The sequence below is a fragment of the Dipteris shenzhenensis genome, chromosome 27 (genome assembly GCF_047967505.1).
Source record: "Dipteris shenzhenensis isolate YYH24624 ecotype China chromosome 27, Dip_SZ_1.0, whole genome shotgun sequence".
NCBI lineage: Eukaryota > Viridiplantae > Streptophyta > Polypodiopsida > Gleicheniales > Dipteridaceae > Dipteris > Dipteris shenzhenensis.
Window position 1 is genome coordinate 27653396 of NC_141622.1, and position 12572 is coordinate 27665967.

Here is a 12572-nt window from a genome sequence, read left to right on the forward strand (position 1 = left end):
CAAACGGCTCCCCAAGTGATCGGTCCTAGCTCGGGTGTAGCCCTAGCTAAGATCCCCATGATTCCCTTCCAAACCGTCTGCGCATGCGAGCAGCTCCAAAGGCAATGCTTCAGGGACTCCTCCTCCTGAAAACACATCTGGCAATGCCCCTCCTGCCCCATCTGTCTCAGCCAGCTGCCAACTGGAAGCCCCTTGTGTGCCACCATCCAAAGGAAGTAGGAGATCTTCCTCGGACGCGAGCTAGCCCAAAGAGTCTTCCAGAAAGTGCGAAGAAAGACCAAGGAAATCCCTTGGGCATACCACCTATGTGCCTGTGTGGGAAGCCCACGTTGGAGAGCCCCAAGAGCACGCCGACCCGTGCGTGCACTGTAAGAAAAGAAGGGGGTAGGGTTCTCTGAGGTCTCCGATGGTGGCCAACGCCACTCCCTTGGGTCTCACTCCACCTCTGACAAGGAACGACCCTCCCATATCCAGAGTCTCCAATCCTAGTCCTGCATAATCAGGGGGTCTATATGCCACGTCTTCCCTTGTAGCCCTACAATGCGAAGGAGCTGCCAGGGAAGCTAGGGGTCGATCACGGCCTCTCTGCTCTATAGGCGACTGTCATCAATGATGGAGAAGAAGTGTACCGAGGAGTCCGAGAAGAGGCTTGCCACCACCAAAGGAATGCCTCGTGGAGTGAACTGTCCTAGCCACCTCTCATCTCCCGGGAAGAGCTGTCCGGTGCCTACGGGAATCCTCCAACCTGCAGGGATGGCAGCATCAATCTCTGCTCGTCGAGCCTGGATCCCACGTGCCGTACCTACTGTTGCTGCCAGCTCTCCTGGGCTCAGCTGACTGTAGACGTCCCTCCAAACCCGAAACGAGCGCGCAGGCCCACGCGCCCAGAGCGCCCAAGGGATATGGGATGTCTCTCCAAGCTGACGACCTGTATCATCTGTCACCTGGCTGCTCCAGATCAGGGGTTGTCTGTCTGTCTCCTCTCGGCAGCTAGGGGGAACTTGGGAAAGGCTGTGTCGCAACTTCCTCCCGACTGAAATGAGGCTACGGAGGAAGGGGGAACGGGGCTGAGTCAAAGGAGCTGAAGTGAAGATCCATCGGATAGAAGGCTTCCAAACACCCCCTCTCTGGGGAGTACACGCACTGAGACCATGCTGTAGCAAGAGCTTCCACGTCTGTCCTCCTGGGGTCAGACCGCGGATGACTAGCTTGCCAAGAAGTGTCTGACTCTGCAGCTCTGGATCTATGATGTCGAGGCCGCCCTCTGCCTAGGGGAGAATGACCGTCTGCCAGGCGACCCTAGCTCTGGTGGTGCCGGAACCGTCTGAACCAGACCATAGGAAGTTCCGCACCAATCTCCTCAGCTGGGCTACACAAGACCTCGAGAAACACCAGCTAGAGGCCACATACCAAGCAATGGCACGAAGGACCTGGTTGACCACAAGGGCCTTGCCTGCCAAGGAAAGCCGAGCCGTGCTCCAGAAAGCAAGCTTCCGTCGTATGGAGGCTAGGACCGGCAAGAACTGCTGAGCCGGTGTGATGTCCAGGCCTACTTGGAATCCCAGGTAACGTGTCGTCTGTCCTCTAGGGATCCAGCGAAACCCCAGGAAAATACCCCACTGTGAGTTGGCTCCCGGATCCGTAAGAAAACCAACTGACTTATGCCAGTTGAATTTTGCTCCAGCCGCAAGGCAAAAAATCTCTAGGGACAATCTCACTCGCTCCAGTGACTCGACATCATCCTGCACATATAGGGCTGTGTCGTCTGCATACTCGGAGTCCAGCAACTCGGCATCCTCTCGAATAGGGAGACGCATCCCGCGAAGACCAGTGGTACGGGCTCGAAGGAAGTGTGTCATGGCCTCCGCAAAAAATAGGAAGAGGTAAGGCGCTAATGGATAGCCCTGACGCACCGAGCGCTCGAGTGTGAATCTCTCCCCCATCCTGCCGCTAATGATAACCCGACTGGAGACCGATCTGTAAAGGCTAGCAATACCTCTGATCCACTCGTCTGGGAAACCGAATTGAGCGAGTGTACCTTCCAAGAAGGACCAGTCTACCCTGTCGTACGCCTTCTCAAAGTCGAGAAGGAGTATGGCAAGGTGCTGGCCACTGTGCTGGGGCCCATTCCGTCGCCTCTGAGAAAGTGAAGATGTTGTCCAAGATGCTGCGATCTTGGACAAAACCAGTCTGGGTGTCATGAATCAAGTCGTGTAGCAGGGGGCGGATGCGACTGCTGATCATCTTGGCGAGGATTTTGTAGGCGGTCGGGAGGAGGGTGATTGGGCGCCATTGTCTGATCTCCTGGCGGTCCCCCCCTTTGGGGATGAGGCAAATTAGGCCTGTCACAAGGCTCTCTGGCATCTGCCCGCTGGAGAAGATGTGCTGGAAGGCTGCGAGCAAGGGCCGGTGGATCTGCTCCCAAAAGGTGGTGAAGAAAGCTCTAGAGAGGCCATCCTCACCTGGGCATTTCTGCCCATCAATAGCGCTCACCGCATCCTGCATCTCCGCAACAGTGAAAGGGGCGAGAAGGGTGTCGCTCATGCTGGGCTGCACGAGTCGCGGTGTAGATCTCCACACCTCCCTGCAAATGCGGCCACGAGGGTCTGGGGGCTCCTGCTGGAATAATGATCTGTAGAAGTCTGTCGCCAAGTCTCGGACCTCATCTGGATGTGTCCTGACACTACCATCCTGCGCCCTAAGAGAACGGAGCTGTTCCCCTGCTGACCTCTGTCCATGAGTCCTAAAGAACTCTCTGCACATCCTGTCGCCTTTCCTAGCCCAGAAGGACTTGGAAGCATGAAATGAAAACTCTGAGCGACGCTGGGTGATCTCCTCTAGCATGGCTCCGGGCCCGAACCTCGTGCTGTCTGAGCTCCTCAGAGCCTAGAGAAGACTGCTGCATCCTCTGAATCGAGGCGAGATCACGTCTGAGACCCCTCTCCCGCGCCCAACACCGCTGTCTGACCTGAATCGCCTCCTGCTGGCAAATGCGGCTAGACTCAGCAAGTGCCTGAGCTACCTATGCTGCCATGTCCCTGGTAGGGTCCCACTCCTGCTCCCATAGGTCCACTGTCCTGCTGTGAACCGCTGCTGTGGTGTAGATGGAGTCTGGGATCCTGCATGAACGTGGAGGTGAGGACTGAGAGGTTGAGTCCAGGACTAGGATGACTGGGGCATGGTCTGAAAGTGTCATCCCTGGAACCACTCCTGACTCTCCTCCTCTGCCAAGCGCCCAATCACTGACATAAAAACAGTCCAGCCGCTCCAGAAGTCTGCCTCCCTCCCTCCTGTAACCCTTAGAGAAGTCCAGACTCCCAGGCCATCTGCGAAAGGAAGGCTCCCTCCAACTGTCCCGACCTCCCACTGCAAGGAGGAAGGAGTCCCAATCTGCCTGCTCTTCCTGAGCTATACCGAGGAACTCTTGGCCCCTTCCCTGCTGATCCTCTAAGGTCTCAAGGTTGTTGAAGTCCCCTCCTACAATCCAAGAGTCCATCTCTAGCAACAGTGCTGTCAAGGATCTCCAAAAAACGGATCTACGTCTGAGATCAGTCGGGGTGTAGATATTGAGGATGCCGATGCGGGATCCCTCAATATGCAAGCCCACCCAAAGTGCACGTCCTGGGATCAAAGTGCCAAAACCACACACATGCTGAACTAGAGAAGCGTTGATGGAGGTACAGACACCCCCGCTTCTCCCCTGCTCGCCAATCGAAGGTTCCCAGTAGGTGTGGGAGCGTCCTGTGAGGACCTTCCCACAAATACTGGTCTGTGAAGCCGAAAGCTTGTGTTCGTGTAGTAGGAGCACATCTACCTTTCCCACCAAGGTTGGCTGGAGCTCCTGTCTAAGCACCATCTTCCTGGGGCCACGGGTGCCTGATGAGTGGAACCCGTTAACGTTCCAAGAGATAATGCGTAAACTCATGAGGAGGGAAGGTGGGCCACAAACAACTGTCTGCTTGCGGTCGAAGTCGAAGTGGTTGGAGGATGTCCTGTGTGGAGACGAAGGCGCTTCTGTGAAGGTTTCGAAGGAGAGGCCGGATCATCGGACCCATCCTTTAAAACCTTCAGCAGAGGGGAAAGGCCCTTCGTCCCGTGGTGGTAAGCTCTCTCTAACCAGCTCGACGCCTCTGCCAAGGAAATGCTGTAGAAGCCCGCAACCTCTGAAGTCCTCCAGGGGCGAAGTCCTTCCGCGTAGGCCCACTCCAGCGGTGGTCTAATAATGACCAGGAGTCGGAAACGTTTGGCGCTGTGGCGCCAACGCAGACGAACATCACCCTTCTGCCACTGCTGCTGAAGAAGCTCCGCTGCCCTGCTACCAATCCAGTCCTGCACCTGCTCCTGGGTCAGGGGGAGCGTGGCGGAGAGGGGGCGGCTGGCTGCGCGGCAGCAGCTGACGGAGGGAGAGGGAGGGCCACGCAGCATGCGAGGGGGGGGTAGACGGGGAACGAAGGGGGAGGGGGAGCTCGCAGGAGCTAGCTCGACATCTTGCTGGGTATGCCTTGGTGTCACAGAGTTATGCTTTGGTGGAATAAACGGAAGATGTGTAATGTTTGGAGTTTAAGATTGGAAAAGGTGATGAAAGCTCTTCGATCATGCTCTCAAATCCAAGAAGAAAGCATGATCTGCTTCAGCTATATGCTCAGTAATGAAACATCATATTTCTGCATATTTAGTTTTTGCAAAAAATACCAAGTTTGACGATCCATAATTTGTAATCTCGAAGTTGGATAAAGAGCAGACAGATTTTCTTAATCAGTTTGGAGAGTGTTTTCTAACTCATTGCTAGGGGAACTTCCACTTGAGAGGCCTGAGGATCATGGGATTGATATAGTGCCAGGCAGTAGTCTACCAACTAGGCCACCATATAGGGTGAGTGCAGCTTATTAGGAAGAATCATGAGCTAGGTGAGGGATCCCTTTTAGAGAAGGGGCTGATTCAGCTGAGTTCATCCCCTTACTGCTCACTCACTAGTTTTGTTAGTGCACAAAAATGATGGTTCATGGAGAATGTGCATTGACTATCGTCCACTGAATAAGATAACCATTAAAAACAGATTTTCCATTCCAGGATGTGTCTGAGATAGCTTTCAGGACGAGCCTTGGGTTGTATGATTTCTTGGTTATGCCATTTGGGCTTACGAATGCTCTTGCTACCTTTAGCTGTATGATGGATAGAATCTTCCGGGAGCACAGATCTTTTGTGGGCACTTTCTTTGATGACATGATAGTGTACTTAAAAGATGAGCTAAAGCATAAGAAGAATTTGGCAATAGTATTTGCAGAACTCAGCAAACACAGGCTGATCATAAATGCAAAGATTCTTTATGCTTGAGATTCACTTTCTGGGACATATTGTCTCTAAGGATGGAGTGCGCATGGACACCTCTAAGATTGAAGCAATTCACAATTGGGAGTCTTTTATCATTCAATGTAGTAATTTGATCACTTTACTAATACACATGAGGTATAATCCAAGAAAAATAATGAAAAAAGTACGCACAATTTTAGATATGAAGTCTTTTATCTATGGTGTATCAGCTTTAGGCATGTTTAGAATGATTGAACATAAGTTGAAAACAAAAAGCGGGGAGCTGAATAGCCCATTTTTCTTTTATTTTCAAAAGCGAGTTTGGTTGGGTATGCATGTGCTTTCTATGTTAGGAATGTAATTTTGCATCTTTGTAGGAAGCGGTACATAAATCAAGGGGCCCATTTAGTTTTTATGTTTTGAGAGAGAGAGAGAGAGAGAGAGAGAGAGAGAGAGAGAGATTTTATTCTTGTTTTATGAAAGAATTTGTTTCTTGATTTGCTTGCTTATTTTTGCTTAGTCATCTTCTTCCTTTCTTCTTTATCTCTTGTTTTCTTTCTCTTTTGTTTATTTGATGTATTTCAGTAAGCACTGGGTTTGCCCAAAAGATTCTGCAGGTCTTTAGAAACCCAGTATAGCTGCTTATGCTTGGGCACTGATGACGACATAAGTGTTGCTTTGCTTGCTAAGTATGTCTCGTATTTCAAAAATGTTTTTGTTACCTCTTTTATTTTCTATGTAGATTTTTGGACTTTAGAACAACAAAAAATCTAAAATTGTATGATTGGATATATTCTAGTCCTAGAAAGGTATATTCTTCTCATCCTCAGACAAGTCATAGATGGGCAGTCCGAAGAGGCTAATTCTGCTTTACTTGACTAGCTGAAATATTGTGAGTCTGATTATAAGACACATTGGGAACAGTATTTGCCCTTAGTGGAGTTTGTTTACAACAATACTGTGCATACTTTCACTGGGAAAGCTCCAATTGAAATAGTGGAAGGAGGGAGGAAAGTCCCGCCTATCTTGCATACTAAGGATAATATTTTTGAGGCTGATAGTATGTTAGAAGCATGGATGTGATATATTAGAAGGTGAAGCAAGCTCTCCAAAAGACTCGGGCAAAGCAAAAGAAGATAGCTGATCGTCACCGCTGTGAATTAGTGTTTAAAGAAGGTGATTGGGTTCTTTTGCATTTTGAAAAAAACCATATTTAATATCTGGTGTACCCCCATCCCATAGGTCCAACACCATCATGTGCTATGTGCCTCCCCCTCCCCTCTTTCTACTTTTTCTCGAATGATGACTTTGCTGTCCCATTTTGTCTTCCATTTCTCCTTTGCCTCCCGCATGTAGACACGTAGCCTGCACATGAGTTCATCATCTTTATTCTCCCCCAGCTTCTTTTGTAATTGTTTGATTTCTGTGTCTTGCATTTTGCAGACCTCCTTCATCGGGGACAAGCACCTCTTGGTGTGAGCATCATTTATTTCTGTGTGCTTCTCCAAATCAAACTATACTTCCTCTCTATCTCCCCTTTGGATACATGCAAAAGATAGGCAACGAGACAATGAGGATTGCTAGCTGAAAGCTTCTACTCCTTTCCTCTCCCACACTTCTATCTCAAAACTTATATACTTTTATCTTCCTCTTTCATGGGAGTCTACTTGCCCTTGCCATCAAGTGGACTTTGGCCTTGTAGACCTGATCTCCCCTCCATTGAAGGTGTGGCTTTTGTCTCTGTTCGACACACAGGATAACTCATCTAGTTGTTGGTAGTCGACCAATGCACATACAAGTCAATGAGCTATTTTAATGTATAATCCTCGTTTAGCGCCATTGGATAGTTGACTCGAGGCATGGACTCCATAGTTGCAAAAGCCAATGAGCCATCCTAATTCAAACTCCACTTGGGAGTTTGAGTTCCCCATGGACAACGTAAGGGCCTTGTGTCCTTACCCCATAATGGCAATACTTTTATCACTTCACTCTTTGGCCATTACTAAGTGTCGTTTTAGACCACCTACCGTTGATTCAACTTGCGTATCTCTTTTTTGAGTTGCTCCAAAACTAAGGGGCCAGACTTGTCGGATACAGAGTGGGCCCGTGTGGAGCGGCTACAAGTTCTCATGCTATCACGGATGATTCGTGGTAAGTCATCCGTTCCTCACCAGATCATTCAGGCTGAGTTTGGGTCACCCCCTTTACAGCTAGATGCTGCATTTCAGGTCATCACATATCTGTACCGAGTTAGGGAATATGGGGATTATACCTCGGGGCGTAGCAGGCTACCATGGATAGCTTTGTCCTCTTCTATGGCACTTGCAGCAGGAGGAGATCAGAGGTGCTGGTATGCACGTACAGAGAGATGGTTTGAGCGACTGGGGCTCCACATGGATAGACTACCTCCCTTCCACTATAGCATGGATGCTCCGTTCTTTCCCCTCTTATCACACGAGGTCAACGAGGTTATCCGTGAGGATCTACTACAGCTACACACTTTTCGGACCTGGTTGGAACCGAGTGAACTCCCAGTGAAGCTTAGCTTCTAGAGAGATCACTTCTTACATATCACAACGGAGGGTTTCATTGACCCACCAGGATACACACAGATTCACCTACCCCACTCGACGAGGATCTCTCTTGGGAAGTTCCGGGTCTCTTCACACAGACTTCGCATCGAGAGCGGCAAAGTAGAGCGACTACCCAGGGAGCGGCGCATATGCACACTATGTGACATACAGGAGGTTGAGATAGAGGAGCATTTCATCTTCAGGTGTCCTGTGTACTATGAGATCCGAGGACGTTTCCACTGCCTCTTCAGAGATAGTTATGGGATTTTAGCCCATTTCCTCCCCTACCCAGACCAGCGGTGTTTGGCAGGTTTCATTCATGAGGCACTTAGACACCGCGAGAGGATACTCCAAGCACGGAGACAGGAGCAAACTTCTTCCTCGGTTGATCCCTCTCAGAGCTCTATCACTCAGAGCTCTGTCACGGAGTTCTTTCAGCTAGATCACATGGATCCCAACGAGACGAGGCCTCGACATGACCGTGACCCGGAACTCGTGACCCGACAGCTCAGACAGAGGGTCGACACACAGATCACACTTGGAGACATCCCCTCCTTGTTTAGAGTTGGAGCCCGACTGACGAGGGTCACAGTAGCCCTGGTTAGACGTAGAGCTACGACCAAGAGACGTGCCAGGACCGCACCTCTGAGTGGCCTACAACACTCTATTGCTGACTTCATGCCTCCACTGCCTCATCCATCCTGATATCTTGCTATTGCTGGGGATGATGATGATATTGATGACGATGAGATTGATATATAGTCGACCACCGACATCACTATGTTGTACTTAGGACTTAGTACTGCCATTTTGCATTTTTGGCATTTTGCATTTTGCATTGGTATGGACGCTCGTTTAGTAGCTCCACTACCAGAGCTCGTTGTATCAGGATTTTCACAGTCTCATAGACCCATCGGTCTTCCGAAGACTTTAATAAACTTTCTTTCTTTCTTTCATCTTCGTTTAGTAAAAAATTTGTGTCTCGCTTGAATCTCCAGGCTATTTGAGGTATATAAATGTTGTACGTACGTATGTATGCCTATCTATGTAAGTATATCTTCCTCTTTCATGGGAGTCTACTTGCCCTTGCCATCAAGTGGACTTTGGCCTCGTAGACCTCATCTCCCCTCCGTTGAAGGTGTGACTTTTGTCTCTGTTAGATACACTGGATACCTCATCTAGCTGTTGGTAGTTGACCAATGCACATACAAGTCAATGAGCTATTTACTTGGGAGTTTGAGTTCCCCACGGACCACACAAGGGCCTTGTGTCCTTAACCCCATAATGGCAATACTTTAATCACTTTGCTCTTTGGCCATTACTAAGTGTCATTTCAGACCACCTACCTTTGATTTAACTTGCTTTTCTCTTTTTGGAGTTGCTCCACAACTAAGTGGCTCATCTTCGTTTTGCAAAAAAGACATGTCTTGCTTGAAATGGATGGCTTGAATCTCATGGCTATTTAACATTGTATGTACGTATGTATGTATATCTATGTCAAGGTTAAGAAAAAATCTTGGTAGACTAATTTAGCTTAGAGAAAATGTACTTTTTGAAGATAAATTATGTCATCAAATGTAATTTTTGGATAAAACAGCATTAACATGTGGCATATGATTCACAGAGGTGATTTGGATATGACAATACGCTTAGTGGTACACTATAAAGGATTGAAGATGGGCATGGTTAGAAGGTATGTTAACAATTCCTTAGTAAACCCTCTTCAAGTGTGGTATGTGTGAAAAAAATATTAAAAACTAGCCACTTATTGAAATTATTTTCCCCTAACTTACAGCTTTTGTCGGAGCTTTTTCTTTTGTGTATACATTAGAAATAATAATATCATGGGACCGGTTTATGTTACGTAATTGACATGAAATCATATTTAAACTTGTTAATGTCAATTAGTCAAATAAGAAACTTTTATGTGGAGCAATACTTGCTTCTACCAAGAGTTAGGAATGTCATGTATTGACATGCTCAAAATTTCGACATACCTTCCACACGCTAGCTCTCTTTATGGGCTTCAATTATGCTGCAACCAAAGGTGGAAGATAGTTACTATTTAGTTTGTGGTAAATAGAGCAATGACAAATGTTACTCATACAAAAGGAAGTTTTGCACATTTTGTGCGCCTCCAAGGAAGAGGACCATGAAACCTTTTATTGCCATGATCTTTGCCCATGTTAACTTGACAAAAAGTGGCTGAAAGTGATTGTGCCCCAACAACATATCTAAGATTCCTTTAAACCATCTCTAGGACAGTTCGATAATGAGTGGCAAGGAAAATCAATAGTCAGGCTTGACCAAAGTGCAAATAACATGTTAATCTAGGCTCGATAACATAGCAATATAATGTATATTGGAGGCAGATTTCACCTTGCAATGAGAACATTCTTCGCTCTGATGAAGTGGACAACAACTTTTTGGACATTTCAGAAGCTTGCTAGCTCACGAAAGAAGGGTAGATACATCTTTTGAATGTTCCATCAAGAACTGCTGCAAACATGCAAGATGGACCTACTCACGAAAGAAGGATAGATACATCTTTGAAATGTCCTAGTTCATGAAGAACTGCTGCAAATATGCAATATGGCCTTGCAGTGCTGCAAAGTCTGTTCTGAGAAGTCAAAATGCTGGAAAATATGCCAATTGTAGGCCATCTTCTCCCGGTCGTATTGATGCCCTCTGGGCCCTCGTATGTGCCATGTAGCTTTAGTTATTGGCACTAAGGTCACCTAGTACTTTTAGTGTCTTATGACACCTAGTACTAGTGGTAAGACACGGACACTAGGTCCTAGGGTTCTCTTTCATAGTACTGAGAAGTCTGTTCTGAGAAGTCAAAATGCTGGAAAATATGCCAATTGTAGGCCATCTTCTCCCGGTTGTATTGATGCCCTCTGGGCCCTGGTATGTGCCATGTAGCTTTAGTTATTGGCACTTAGGTCACCTAGTACTTTTAGTGTCTTATGACACCTAGTACTAGTGGTACCACTAGGACACTAGGTCCTAGGGTTCTCTTTTATATTACTTTGTACTTTCATTTTCATTACACTAGTTGATGTGACGACTTCCACTTCTTGCTCCACTCTTGTGCATCCTTTTGCTTCCGTGAGCCTACAGTGGTATCAGAGCACTTCCTTCTCGGACCTGCTCCCTACTCCTAGCTTCCTGCTTCTAGCTCTAGCTCCCGCACAGCTCCTACGCGACTCCCCGACCTGCTGTCCGTACGATTCCATACGGCGCATCAACTGTCAAGGATTTTCTCTCTGTCCGTACGATTCTGTACGGCCATCCGTACAGTGTGACAGAACATGCCCGTACAATTGTACATATTTTCATACTATCCGTACAGCTGTACGGATTTTCGTACTTCGGCACCCGTACAGTTCCTTTCCAGCTGTACATTTCGTACATTCCATACCATTCGGAGTAGACATCGCAGCAGATCTGCTGGGGCTTTTGCATTCGGGCTACGATTTTGTAGGTAGATTGCAGACAATTTGGGGCTTTCTTAAATTTGCCCCATTTTTGGCTCAGTTTTGCTCTACAAATTGGGGCTTTTGGATCTATTGTAGGCAGATTGCACAATACTTTCAGATTTGCAGTGAATTTGGCAAGAAATTGCAGGCCATTTGATCACATTTGTAAATTACAGCTTATTTTGGGGTTTTTTCAGATTTGGACAGCAAGTCCTATTTTTTGCAGTTGCAATCCTTGAGGCCATCTTTTGGGTCACTTTGTCAGTGCTTTTTGACTCGTCCCATTTGCAATGGATGGCAACAATCATGATTTATTTGGCATTCTTAGATAATAAGTTGGATGGCACCAACTATCCGATGTGGTCTTATCTCATGAAACATATTCTTGTTGCAAGGCATTTTTTCTGGGGTTGATCTGAGGCCAGCCAATGCTACAGTGGTTGCCTCTACTGCTGGTCCCTCTATAGAGGGTACTCCTCCTGATGCTTTATCCTCTAGCACCCCTGTTGTTGCTCCTCCAACTCAGGAACAAACAAGATGGGATGCAAGAGATGTGATAAGGGAGAGAAGGAGCACACCGACACACAAGCATGATAAACACAAGAGTGTGGGGATAAAACATATGTGTGTACCTCCCCTAGCACACAGTCAACCTTTTATATGAAAGGATAAGGTTACAACACTAAGTACGGTGTACTTAGTGTACTCAACAAATAAAAGTACTAACTGTACTTAAGTATACTAACTGTACTTGGGTGGCCATAGTGCCTTTACCCCAACAACCTCCCACTTAAAGGCAATATGCCCTCAAGTAAAAATAAGTGAGGCTCAACCTATACCCATCAACTGTCGGCAATGTGCAAACCCCTCTGCAGGCAAGCCTTTTGTCAACAGATCTGCTGGGTTATCATCTGTGTGAATCTTGACAAGCTGAATCAGCTTATCATCTATTACCTCCCTGATGAGGTGATACTTCACATCAATGTGCTTTGTCTTTGCATGAAAGACAGGATTGTGTGCCAACTGAATAGCACTCTGACTGTCACAATGCAACAATGGAATATCACCTGTAATGCCCAAGTCTCCCACTAGCCGAGATAACCATAAGGCCTCCTTGCATGCCTCTGTGGCTGCAATATATTCAGCTTCCGTGGTAGACAAGGCTATGCACTGCTGCATCCTTGACATCCATGACACTGCACCTCCA

At 47.4% G+C, this 12572-nt stretch overlaps 1 protein-coding gene across 5 annotated transcripts in view; it reads left to right on the forward strand.

The window, feature by feature from the left end:
* LOC147884111 (fatty-acid-binding protein 2-like) overlaps positions 1–12572 on the forward strand; it is a 69373-nt gene that overhangs the window by 42588 nt on the left and 14213 nt on the right. For all 5 annotated transcript variants that reach the window (XR_015543667.1, XR_015543666.1, XM_087398608.1 and 2 more), the window contains one exon: positions 9508–9576. Coding sequence is in view for 3 of the 5 variants with exons in the window: in XM_087398608.1 (XP_087254734.1) it covers positions 9508–9576 (69 nt within the window). In the remaining 2 variants the exon portion in view is untranslated. The remainder of the gene's footprint in view (positions 1–9507; positions 9577–12572) is intronic.